Genomic DNA, 13,418 nt, shown 5'->3' on the forward strand with positions numbered 1-13,418 from the left:
CATTTATGCTTTTATTGTTTGTACTGTAATTTGTTGGCAGACCATGTGATTGCGATACAGAAAGGAAAAGACAGCACTGCATAGCACAAAGAAAAAACTAAAGTAGAAATGTGATCATAGGACAAACTGTACATGCAGTGCTGTAGGAATTACAGTGCTGTCTTCCTACACCTCCTTCCTGTCTGTCTCATCCACATCACAACGAATATCTTCTCTTCAATGCAGCGTGGAAAGAATCCTTCAGAGCGTCCTGACCAACCTCTGCAGGCGTCTGCTGTGATGTCATCACACGCTGCATCCATGGCAGCCAAGGCAAGGCAAGGCAAGGCACTTTTATTTATATATTCATACACAATGGGCAACTCAATGTACTTTACATAAAACAGAAAAACATGTAATTTGAGAAATTAAAATAAAACCCAATAATAGTAAACACATGGAAACATTAAAACATACGATTAACCCCCCCCCCCCCCCCCCCCCCGCCCCCTCACACACACACACACACACACACACACACACACACACACACACACACACACTAATAATAAAAACAAAGTACAGAATAGAAAGACAGAAATAAAATGCTAGAATAGAGCATTAAATATAAGATTGCAGCATAAAATAATAATTAGCTTTAAAATCATTAAAAGGACATAGAGTGCAAATGAAAGATTAAAATGTTAAAATTAAAGTGGTTAAAAGAGCTCAATCATAAGCTCAGGAGAAGAGAAATGTGTTTAACCTGGATTTAAAATGATTTCAGTTCTGCTGCTAGTTTGTTCCAGTTGTGGTAAAAGCTGCTTCATCATGTTTAGTTTGAACTCTGGGCTCAACTATCTGACCTGAGTCAGTAGATCTCAGAGCTCTGGGCTCAACTATCTGACCTGAGTTAGTAGATCTCAGAGCTCTGGGCTCGACTATCTGACCTGAGTCAGTAGATCTCAGAGCTCTGGGCTCAACTATCTGACCTGAGTCAGTAGATCTCAGAGCTCTGGGCTCAACTATCTGACCTGAGTTAGTAGATCTCAGAGCTCTGGGCTCAACTATCTGACCTGAGTCAGTAGATCTCAGAGCTCTGGGCTCGACTATCTGACCTGAGTCAGTAGATCTCAGAGCTCTGGGCTCAACTATCTGACCTGAGTTAGTAGATCTCAGAGCTCTGGGCTCAACTATCTGACCTGAGTCAGTAGATCTCAGAGCTCTGGGCTCAACTATCTGACCTGAGTCAGTAGATCTCAGAGCTCTGGGCTCAACTATCTGACCTGAGTCAGTAGATCTCAGAGCTCTACTGGGTTTATATTCTACTAACATGTCATTGATGTATTCTGGACCTAAACCATTCAGTGATTTGTAGACCAGTAGCAGAACTTTAAAATCTGTTCTATAGCTGACTGGGAGCCAGTGTAAAGACTTTAGAACTGACTGGGAGCCAGTGTAAAGACTTTAGAGCTGACTGGGAGCCAGTGTAAAGACTTTAGAACTGACTGGGAGCCAGTGTAAAGACTTTAGAACTGACTGGGAGCCAGTGTAAAGACTTTAGAACTGACTGGGAGCCAGTGTAAAGACTTTAGAACTGACTGGGAGCCAGTGTAAAGACTTTAGAGCTGACTGGGAGCCAGTGTAAAGACTTTAGAACTGACTGGGAGCCAGTGTAAAGACTTTAGAACTGACTGGGAGCCAGTGTAAAGGCTTTAGAACTGACTGGGAGCCAGTGTAAAGACTTTAGAGCTGACTGGGAGCCAGCCAAGTAAAGTTTTGAAATATTTGGAATGCTAATTAGGACATCCAGTTTGTTTTTGATGCTTATTCGTGCATCGTGTACATGATGTCATATATTTAAAATCTATTCTCTAGCTGACTGGGAGCCAGTGTAAAGACTTTAGAACTGGAGTAATAGCCAGAGCCAGAAGGGTCATCTGTGTTTGTGGCTGGAGATCATGTACTTTCTATCTCCATGCTGACAGATATTCCTCAGTGGGGTTAAGGAATGGGGAGTAGGGTGAGAGGAACTCCATCAGCATCCTGTTGTGGGTCGCAAACCAATCTGACCCCTCTCTGGTTCAGGGAAACTATTTCAGAAAACTGGTTGTTGGTTGGTTGATCGAACGCTTCACACATTTCCTTTCGTTAGAGGAAGATTCACCTGAGAGCAATTCAGGACAGATTTAGAAAAAAAGTCTGATGGAAATGTATAGAAATATGCTTATTATGACAACTTGTTCAACCATTTTGCATGTAAAGACCCATTATAATACATTTTGATCAACAAAAGCAATTGATAATGTAGGAAAGAGCAGAAAATTGTACATAATCATTTGCATAGATGTACCAAAGCATTTACAATTTGTTCAAAGAAATTGCTTTTTTGATGACAATGATGTGAAGATTGAACAAGTAGTTTTGAGAATTTCAATTTTGATCTGAGAAATGTACCAAAAACTGTAATCAGAGCTTTTGTATTTGCAGCTGTTCATATGTCACAGTCTGTCCTGCCACTATAGCTCAAGTTTTATTTTTATTTGTTATTTTATGATGGTTTTCTTCTTCAGAGGGTTTGTGTTTGTCCTCAGAGGTCCTACTCTGCTCCTTGAGCTCCTTCCTCTTCAGCCGGCTCTCCTTCAGCTCTGGAAACACCCAGGTTAATATAATCCAGCTCAATGTTCTCCTGTGGGTCTGACTTCTGCCCCCTGCTGGCCTGGAGAGACATGACAACACAGATCTGCATCACTTCTCTCTTCAGTTCAAGATAAACAGGCTGAGTGCTTCATTTCAACGAGTCCTCTAAACAAACATGTTCAGTACCTTCAAGATGAAATAGACGATAATGACGAACAGCAGCAGAGCCGCCAGCAGGACGACCAGTCTGATGATGAAAACTTTTGGATCTGATGAGACACATTCAGTCATCACATTAGATCACATGACATCATGAGGACAACAGCTCCCATCAAACAGAAACTTTAATGACGTTAAATGTCCTAAAATCAGTGAAGTCTGAAGCAGTTTGTTGATTCAGCTCTTAGAGAATAAGTTCATCTGATCCTCTCTGTATGCTGATGATGTTCAACAAAAACCACTCATGTGTTCACAGCTGCTTTGAAAGAATGAATGAAAGTCTGCTGATTCTCTCCTTAAAGCTCCTGTCTGCTTAAAATGATTCAACTGATTGTTAACAGTCAACATCTTTACATGCAGTTAAATCAGATGTGATCCTGGTGAAGCTCTGAGTTCATCATGTAAACCCTGTTTATTATCATTATAGTGCTTATCTGGCTTCACTTTTACTTTCCACTACAACACAGTTGTTATGGTTGAATAATGTTCAAAAGCAGCAGGTCTGTAAATACACAGAGATGATTGGCTGAAGCAGCTCATGGTTCTGACACTGAGCTGACAGAGAGCAGCAAACTGCTCTGTTTACACTGTGTTCATACAAATGATTAAATACCATATACATACAGTATATTGTAACTGTAAACTGCTGCTACTGCTGCTTTCTCTTGTAGTGTGAATATCCTTAAAGGTGCAGATTGTCTCAGTTTGAATCAATGAGCCTCCAGGAACAAGCTAACTTCTCTACCCTTTAGGATGCTGTCGTCCTGGATAAGTTTACAGTTCAGTCCAATGGAAACCACCAACTATCACTGTGACAGAGGAAGGAAAACATTACTGTCAGAGATGATGTCACTGATGGACTTACCTGAACAGGTGAGCTCCACGATGGAGGAAGAGGAATATGATGATACACAGTCCCTCAGTGCAGATCCAGACTGAAGACAGTAAGAACTGATCCACCATACATATCTGTATGAATCTTCATTTCTGCTTCCTGTTGTAACAGCAGAGCCACAGTCCAAATATCTACATATTACATCTGCTTCCTTCAGGGTCCAGCCAGAGTTACTCAGGGTCCAGTCATAGTCAGTCACTGGTCTCCACTCTCCCCGTTTCACCTCCAGTGTACCTGCACAGCGACTAGCTCCTCCCACCAACCTGACAGGCTCTGAACAGAAACAAGAGAGTCATCAGTAAAAGAATAAAGTGAGTTTCATTAGAACAGAAACAAGAGAGTCATCAGTAAAAGAATAAAGTGAGTTTCATTAGAACAGAAACAAGAGAGTCATCAGTAAAAGAATAAAGTGAGTTTCATTAGAACAGAAATGAAGACAAATCAAAGCTGCAGCTCCTCTTCTACCTGGTGAGCAGGTGAGTCCAACAGCTTTACCAGGTGAGCAGGTTCTTCTAGCTGAGTCTGATCTTCTACAGTCCAGGAGAGCAGACTCATGGCCTCCACACTGGAACTCTTTGGTCCACATTGGAGCCTCCACTTCTCCATAGAGCGCCCCCTGGAGGACTGAAGGAGTCCCACAGTCAAGCTCCCTACAGACCACCTCTGCATCCTGCTGGTCAAAGTCAGCTTCACACACTGAGGACCACGACTGCTCAGACTTCACCTCCAGTCTGCCTGAACACAGACTAGTCCCATTCACCAGCCTGACAGAGTCTGGAGAGAGAGAGGATTTACAGTTTATTTCTTAACTTACATATTATAACAAATATCACACATCTCATTGGGTTTTGTACATGTCATTTCAGTATTATCAACTGTTAGCTTTCTGCCTTCAAACTTTGTTTCTAGTCCGAGCCTCCAGTTGCAGATGGACCTTCACATGCTGGGAGGCAAGAAAAAGAGATTTGACAGGTTTACTGTGTGATGATGTTTGTAACTGGTTTAGCCTTAGTTTTTCTTTAGTGTAATATTGTGTTAATCATTTGTGACGGTTTGAGTGTGTTTATTCTTTTAGGGTTTTTTTTTCTTATATATATATATCTGAGGTGCCAGCCAGGTCTCTCTCCTGACATGTAAGTTTTTTTTGCTTTCAAACCTCACACACATATGGTTGAATAATGTTCAAAAGCAGCAGGTCTGTAAATACAAAGAGATGATTGGCTGAAGCAGCTCATGGTTCTGACACTGAGCTGACAGAGAGCAGCAAACTGCTCTGTTTACACTGTGTTCATACAAATGATTAAATACCATATACATACAGTATATTGTAACTGTAAACTGCTACTACTGCTGCTTTCTCTTGTAGTGTGAATATCCTTAAAGGTGCAGATTGTCTCAGTTTGAATCAATGAGCTTCCAGGAACAAGCTAACTTCTCTACCCTTTAGGATGCTGTCGTCCTGGATAAGTTTACAGTTCAGTCCAATGGAAACCACCAACTATCACTGTGACAGAGGAAGGAGAATATTACTGTCAGAGATGATGTCACTGATGGACTTACCTGAGCAGGTGAGCTCCAGGATGGAGGAAGAGGAATATGATGATACACAGTCCCTCAGTGCAGATCCAGACTGAACACAGTAAGAACTGATCCTCCATACAGATCTGCGTGAGTCTTCATTTCTGCTTCCTGTTGTAACAGCAGAGCCACAGTCCAAATTTCGACATATTACATCTGCTACCTTCAGGGTCCAGCCAGAGTTACTCAGGGTCCAGTCATAGTCAGTCACTGGTCTCCACTCTCCATATTTCACCTCCAGTGTACCTGCACAGCGACTGGCTCCTCCCACCAACCTGACAGGCTCTGAACAGAAACAAGAGAGTCATCAGTAAAAGAATAAAGTGAGTTTCATTAGAACAGAAACAAGAGAGTCATCAGTAAAAGAATAAAGTGAGGTTCATTAGAACAGAAATGAAGACAAATCAAAGCTGCAGCTCCTCTTCTACCTGGTGAGCAGGTGAGTCCAACAGCTTTACCAGGTGAGCAGGTTCTTCTAGCTGAGTCTGATCTTCTACAGTCCAGGAGAGCAGACTCATTGCCTCCACACTGGAACTCTTTGGTCCACATTGGAGCCTCCACTTCTCCATAGAGCGCCCCCTGGAGGACTGAAGGAGCCCCACAGTCAAGCTCCCTACAGACCACCTCTGCATCCTGCTGGTCAAAGTCAGCTTCACACACTGAGGACCACGACTGCTCAGACTTCACCTCCAGTCTGCCTGAACACAGACTAGTCCCATTCACCAGCCTGACAGAGTCTGGAGAGAGAGAGGATTTACAGTTTATTTCTTAACTTACATATTATAACAAATATCACACATCTCATTGGGTTTTGTACATGTCATTTCAGTATTATCAACTGTTAGCTTTCTGCCTTCAAACTTTGTTTCTAGTCCGAGCCTCCAGTTGCAGACGGACCTTCACATGCTGGGAGGCAAGAAAAAGAGATTTGACAGGTTTACTGTGTGATGATGTTTGTAACTGGTTTAGCCTTAGTTTTTCTTTAGTGTAATATTGTGTTAATCATTTGTGACGGTTTGAGTGTGTTTATTCTTTTAGGGTTTTTTTTGCTTATATATATATATCTGAGGTGCCAGCCAGGTCTCTCTCCTGACATGTAAGATTTTTTTTTGCTTTCAAACCTCACACAAGGATGAACCTTGTTTTAGGTACACCCTTAAAATAAACCACAATGATAGTTATATACACACAAACTTATAAGGAAAACAGAAAACCACAACAAAATTTCTTTTTGCTTTCCATATATTGTAAACACACAAAGAAGAAAATAATATGCAGTTTCAGTCCTCAATTCAGTTCAAAAAATAAAGCAAGTACTTTTCAGTTCAAAAATAATAATAATAAAGCAGTTCACGTTGCACTTCCGGTTCTTTCAAAATAAAGCAAGTACTTTTTAAGTTCAGGCAAAAAAGAAGATACAGTTCATCTTTCAGTTCAGTGCAAAAAAAAAAAAAAATCTGCCAATCGGAAAAACACAAACAGTCTGCCTACTCACATGTTGTATGTGTGTGTGCTGTGGTCCGAGTGGGTTGTGTGTGTATGCTGCTTTTGTTCTGAAAGAGGGTATGAATGATGTCCGCGGTTTTCATTTTGTTTTATATATATCCCGGTAATCAAAGGTTCTGGCGTGATGAGGTGATTGTGGGGTTGGCCCCGGACTTGTGGCAAATGGATTTTAAAACGATTTGAACTACGTTTTTTTTTTTTTAACTTTTCCTATTCGCGTACAGAGCTTCTGCTCCACCTGCCCGGTCCTCACGGCTCCACTCTCTCTCCCTCTCTTCCAACTCCCGGAAATAGCGTTGGACTTTCCCGCTAGTGATGGGAACGGCAGTTCTTTTTACTGTACTGAATCTTTAGAATCTGTTCATTAAAATGATTCGTTCAAAAGATTCGTTCACCGAATCGTTCAGTGCTCTCCAACTCCCTGAACTGATAAACAGCCAAATAATCCGTCATTCAGTTCATGATTCAGCCCTGAGGTTGACGTTCACTTACTGAGGGACGGTGCGTTCAAGGACTATATTATACAATCATTCGCGGGAGACGCAGCGCTGCTTATACATGCACTAAAAATATTACACAGTGAAAGTGTCCTCTGTGCACAGTAAAATAACATAACATGATGCTACACTGATGTTAGCAACACAGCGCTAATGTTAGCAGTACATGTACTGAACGTGAATGAACTCCTCAGCCCTCAGTGCCCTGAGTCAGTGAGCGACTGACACAGCGCCACTTTCAGCAGTTCGCGAACGATTCATTGAACGACATGCTGAGGACATGAATCTCGTTCACGTACTGTGCTGAAAGTGGCGCTGTGTCAGTGTTGTCGTTCACTGAGTGATTCGTTCGCAGCCATGCTCGCGGCTGAGCTCAACTGAACTGAACTGAGAAAGGAACGAATCAGTTCATGAAGTGATTCAGTTCACTTCGTTCACTCAAAAGATTCGTTCGTTCGAACGACACGTTCGCGAACGACACAACACTATTTCCCGCGAGGAGTGCCCAGTTTCCGGGGTCTCCGGGGTTTTTTATCCGGGTTGTCACACATTATTTCAGCATATGCAATTCTTGTGTTTTATTTTTATCATTAAGTAGTGTTTACTGTAGGATTTGTTTGTAGTTCCAATGTGTTGATTTTCATTTATTTTGTTTTCTGGTTCTCTCAGAGAAGCGCCAGCTCAGTTAATGGTGAGAGTGTTTGGTAACTTAACTTTAAATGGGCTTTTGGGACTGTACAATACTTTTTTAATATATTTATTATATAATTTGAGCTTTTATTATATTATTTATTTTCTGATCTTATTATTATTGTTAATAAATGTTTCTATTTTTGGAAACACATCTTCGCTCCCTGCGTTTGACTTGGACTCATGACCTTTCTGTTTAGCTTCAGGGTTTGTATCCCCTATTCAATCAATCTTTATTTATAAAGCGCCAAATCGCAACAGAGTCATGTGAAGGCTCTTTCCACATAGAGCCCTAACCCTCAGAACCAGACTCAGAGTAGGAGAACATCTTTTAACAGGAAGAACCCTCAGAACCAGACTCAGAGTGGGAGAACATCTTTTAACAGGAAGAACCCTCAGAACCAGACTCAGAGTGGGAGAACATCTTTTAACAGGAAGAACCCTCAGAACCAGACTCAGAGTGGGAGAACATCTGCCTGGACCGGTTGGAGAAGAGAGAAGAGAGAGGAAGAGGAGGAGAGAGAGGAAGAGGAGGAGAGAGAGGAAGAGGAGGAGAGAGAGGAAGGAGAGAGAGGAAGGAGAGGAGAGAGAGGAAGGAGAGGAGAGAGAGGAAGGAGAGGAGTGGAGAGGAAGGAGAGAGAGGAAGGAGAGGAGAGTGAGGAAGGAGAGGAGGAGAGAGGAGAGAGAGGAAGGAGAGGAGAGAGAGGAAGGAGAGGAGAGAGAGGAAGGAGAGGAGAGGAGAGAGAGGAAGGAGAGGAGAGAGAGGAAGGAGAGGAATAGAATAGAATAGAATATAGAATAGAATAGCTTTATTTGTCACTATAACAAGTACAAGTACAAGTACAGCGAAATTACAGCAATCACCCGTCCATACATTTACAACATACAATACATAACAAGACAGAACCGGATGACTGAGCAAGGACGGAGGGGAAAAGAGGGGAAAGAAAAACGAGGAGAGAGGGGGATAAAAAAAAAGCAGCACCCAGACTGTGCTCTCGTGAGTACAGTGTGGGAACGGGAAAAAAAAAAAAAAAAAAAACCCAGCAACATGAGCACATATAAGCACATTTTACAACATTAAAAACACCAAAACAACTTTTGCACCGGGGGAGGGGGAAAGGGAGAGGGAGATGTTCCAGCTCAGACAGGCAGCCAGCCGCGGCCGCAGCCATCTTCGGCGCCGCCATCGGACCCCGCCTGTCGTACTGGGGGGTGAAAGCGGCGAAGGCGTGGGAGGGGGGGTAGGGAGGTGTAGTATATGTGCATGTGTGTAAGTGTTCATGGATGCGTGTGTGTACATAAGCCCGGAGAGTTTCTCCGTCCAGCTTCACAATCAGTGCCTCAGTTCGTATGGTGTCATCGCGATAACACAGCAAGTTGCCATGGAGACGTCCCTGATCGTGTCCCAGGCCGAGTCAACAATCAACAGGTGTCCGTGAAGAAGGGAGGGAGGGAGAACAATACAGGGCTTCTCACTGCAGTGATCTCATGGGGGAGTTGTTTTCAGCAGCGGCCTTGGCCAAGGCCGGTGCTGCGGAAGGCCGGAATGCAGATTAGATTATGATTGTTTGGGTTAAGGCGAGCAGTCGCATTTCAATAGACACGACTTACTCTATTTGTCCATTCTGGTCTTCAAATCGATCAAATCGATCCCTTTGCCCACGCAAAGCCGAAAGCTTCTCCAAGATAATTCCCATCTTGCGATCTATGACCACATTCTGAGCACTAATAGCTCTGTCCATGTTTTCCATGTTGTTGCGGTTCATAATTGCAGTCTGAGTGCTAACAGCTCTGCCCACTCCCTCAATCATGTCGGGCAGCTTCGTGGAGATTTTCACTGCTGACACCGACCCCCGAATTTCCCGATACACCAGGGCAATGCCTATTCCAATCAGCAGATAGCCTGTTATCATGGTTCCGAATATGTAGACATCCTCGATGTCCTCAACGGAAAGAATCGCCAGGCACACGACCCTCCACCTCTCCCACGAGTCCATCGTGTAGCCAGCGGCGAACGTTCCATCAGGACAGACAGGTTCCCCCGAACCCAAGCTTCTCGTCGAGAAAATTCTGTCAATTGCGTTGAGAGACCAGTTGACCAATTCCATGATTTCAGATTGAGAGAGCAGTGCAGAGAGAGGCTCCAAGTTAAGACAAGACAGGACGAGACGTGAGAAGCAAAGCAGGGAAGATAAGGGAGAAGGAGAGAGGGAGAAATGCGACCGCCTTCGTTGAGAGCCGGAAGAAGGCTCTCAACGAAGGAGAGGAGAGAGAGGAAGGAGAGAGAGGAAGGAGAGAGAGGAAGGAGAGGAGAGTGAGGAAGGAGAGGAGGAGAGAGGAGAGTGAGGAAGGAGAGGAGGAGAGAGGAGAGGAGAGAGAGGAAGGAGAGGAGAGGGAGGAAGGAGAGGAGAGAGAGGAAGGAGAGGAGAGAGAGAGGAAGGAGAGGAGAGAGAGAGGAAGGAGAGGAGAGAGAGGAAGGAGAGGAGAGAGAGAGAGAGGAAGGAGAGGAGAGAGAGGAAGGAGAGAGAGAGAGAGGAAGGAGAGGAGAGAGAGGAAGGAGAGGAGAGAGAGAGAGAGGAAGGAGAGGAGAGAGAGGAAGGAGAGAGAGAGAGAGGAAGGAGAGGAGAGAGAGGAAGGAGAGGAGAGAGAGAGGAAGGAGAGGAGAGAGAGAGGAAGGAGAGGAGAGAGAAGCACATTGAAGGTCCAGGACTGGAATCTGTCATCCGGACGTCTCCAGGCCCAGATTACCTGTGAGACCAGAAAGCACAGACAACTCCGGGGAAGAAGTTTAGATGGATGGATAGAGAGAGAGAGGGAGGAGGAGAGAGGATAGATGGATGGATAGAGAGAGAGAGGGAGGAGGAGAGAGGATAGATGGATGGATAGAGAGAGAGAGGGAGGAGGAGAGAGGAGCCCAGTGCATCATGGGAGTCCCCCGGCAGTCTAAGCCTATAGCAGCATAAACTAGGAGCTGGAACCCCAACTAGAAGCTTTATCACAAAAAAGCTGGGAGCGCAGTGTTCTAGTAGGTTCATAAGGTTCTATGAGCTAGTAGGTTCATAAGGTTCTATGAGCTGGGAGCACAGTGTTCTAGTAGGTTCATAAGGTTCTATGAGCTGGGAGCACAGTGTTCTAGTAGGTTCATAAGGTTCTATGAGCTGGGAGCACAGTGTTCTAGTAGGTTCATAAGGTTCTATGAGCTGGGAGCACAGTGTTCTAGTAGGTTCATAAGGTTCTATGAGCTGGGAGCACAGTGTTCTAGTAGGTTCATAAGGTTCTATGAGCTGGGAGCACAGTGTTCTAGTAGGTTCATAAGGTTCTATGAGCTGGGAGCACAGTGTTCTAGTAGGTTCATAAGGTTCTATGAGGTGGGAGTGCAGTGTTCTAGTAGGTTCATAAGGTTCTATGAGCTGGGAGTGCAGTGTTCTAGTAGGTTCATAAGGTTCTATGAGCTGGGAGCACAGTGTTCTGGTAGGTTGATAAGGTTCTATGAGCTGGGAGCACAGTGTTCTAGTAGGTTCATAAGGTTCTATGAGCTGGGAGCGCAGTGTTCTAGTAGGTTCATAAGGTTCTATGAGCTGGGAGCACAGTGTTCTAGTAGGTTCATAAGGTTCTATGAGCTCTTTCAGATATAATGGAGCCTGATCATTATGAGCTTTGAAAGTGAGGAGAAGGATTTTAAATTCTATTCTAGATTTTACAGGAATGTCCTGGGGGTGAAATTCCCCTTTAGGGTAGAGGTTACTGTATTCAGACCCGTAGGTAGATTTGTTTTGCAGTGAGTTGTCATCCATTCATCCATACATACAACATTACACCATAACAACCAAGGTGGCGCAGTTGGACATTGGTGAAAAAACAAAATCAGCTAAATTTAACCCTTGCCACATTAAGGAACAAAGTGACACAGGGGCTGAGAAAGGGTAAAGCCGACTTTTTCCTGAATATGATTAGCGAAGTAAGAGGGAACACTAAATAAATCCCGGACCAGATTAAGAAACTGACAGAACAACATCACAACATAGAAAGTCATTTCTTAACTCAAGCATGAAGTAGAACTGAAAGAGATTTGTGTAAATGAGTCATATTCATCAATATTTCTGTTCTCTGAACACTGTTCCATCATTCAAACTTCACATTATATCAATATAAGTTTCACATTATAATGTTTGACTGGGCTGGTTCAGGAGACCTGCAGAGTGAGAATGAACCACAGCAGGTTGATTAAAGGTGCAGATTGTCTCAGTTTGAATCAATGAGCCTCCAGGAACAAGCTAACTTCTCTACCCTTTAGGATGCTGTCGTCCTGGATAAGTTTACAGTTCAGTCCAATGGAAACCACCAACTATCACTGTGACAGAGGAAGGAAAATATTACTGTCAGAGATGATGTCACTGATGGACTTACCTGAGCAGGTGATCTCCACGATGGATGAAGAGGAATGTGATGATACACAGTCCCTCATTGCAGATCCAGACTGAAGACAGTCAGAGCTGATCAACCATACAGATCTGTCTGAGGCTTCATATCTGCTTCTTGTTGAAACAGCAGAGCCACAGTCCAAATATCTACAGATTACATCTGCTTCATTCAGGGTCCAGCCAGAGTAACTGAATGATTCTTTCTCCAGGATAAATGTCCATTCATCTTCACTCACTGGTCTCCACGCTCCCTGTTTCACCTCCAGTGTACCTGCACAGCGACTGGCTCCTCCCACCAACCTGACAGGCTCTGAACAGAAATAAGAGAGTCATCAGTAAAAGAATAAAGTGAGTTTCATTAGAACAGAAATGAAGACAAATCAAAGCTGCAGCTCCTCTTCTACCTGAGCAGGTGAGTCCAACAGCTTTACCAGGTGAGCAGGTTCTTCTAGCTGAGTCTGATCTTCTACAGTCCAGGAGAGCAGATTCATTGCCTCCACACTGGAACTCTTTGGTCCACATTGGAGCCTCCACTTCTCCATAGAGCGCCCCCTGGAGGACTGAAGGAGCCCCACAGCCAAGCTCCCTACAGACCACCTCTGCATCCTGCTGGTCAAAGTCAGCTTCACACACTGAGGACCACGACTGCTCAGACTTCACCTCCAGTCTGCCTGAACACAGACTAGTCCCATTCACCAGCCTGACAGAGTCTGGAGAGAGAGAGGATTTAATATTTAATATTAATCTCCATTTCTTAACTTACATATTATAACAAATATCACACATCTCATTACAAACATAAATATCTCTGGAGATTCCCTTTTGAGCCTGGATGGGGAGTCTCTGGTGTCCAGGTCTTGGCCCATGAGGCCTGGTCAGGTGCAGCCTGAAGAAGCAACATGGAGCCGCTCCCTGGGCCCACCACACACAGATTATGGAATATTATATCATGGACAAATGTGTACTTGAGAACAGGGTTTTGTACATGTA

General features: G+C 43.9%; 1 protein-coding gene across 1 annotated transcript; it reads right to left on the reverse strand.

The window, feature by feature from the left end:
• Nucleotides 1–2,578: 2,578 nt before the first annotated feature.
• LOC128381788 (scavenger receptor cysteine-rich type 1 protein M130-like) lies at nucleotides 2,579–10,115 on the reverse strand. The gene is made up of 6 exons (XM_053341825.1): nucleotides 9,619–10,115; nucleotides 7,056–7,126; nucleotides 5,294–5,422; nucleotides 4,199–4,507; nucleotides 3,692–4,006; nucleotides 2,579–2,730 (listed from the first exon to the last, which is right to left on the reverse strand). Exons 1-6 carry the CDS (start codon nucleotides 10,113–10,115, stop codon nucleotides 2,579–2,581), a joined length of 1,473 nt encoding a protein of 490 aa, XP_053197800.1.
• Between the last annotated feature and the right edge of the window lie 3,303 nt (nucleotides 10,116–13,418).

The sequence above is a fragment of the Scomber japonicus genome, chromosome 20, assembly GCF_027409825.1.
Source record: "Scomber japonicus isolate fScoJap1 chromosome 20, fScoJap1.pri, whole genome shotgun sequence".
In the NCBI taxonomy this organism is placed as follows: Eukaryota; Metazoa; Chordata; class Actinopteri; order Scombriformes; family Scombridae; genus Scomber; species Scomber japonicus.

Bases quoted from the DNA above. Each gene is read 5' to 3' on its own strand.
- LOC128381788 (XM_053341825.1), bottom strand. From the start codon at position 10,115: ATGGAATTGGTCAACTGGTCTCTCAACGCAATTGACAGAATTTTCTCG. The intron at 4,508-5,293 runs GTAAGTCCATCA...CTCTCTCTCCAG, and splicing joins CCTGGAGCTCACCTGCTCAG to ACTCTGTCAGGCTGGTGAAT. The intron at 2,731-3,691 runs GTGACATCATCT...TGAAGAGAGAAG, and splicing joins CTGTTCAGGTAAGTCCATCA to TGATGCAGATCTGTGTTGTC.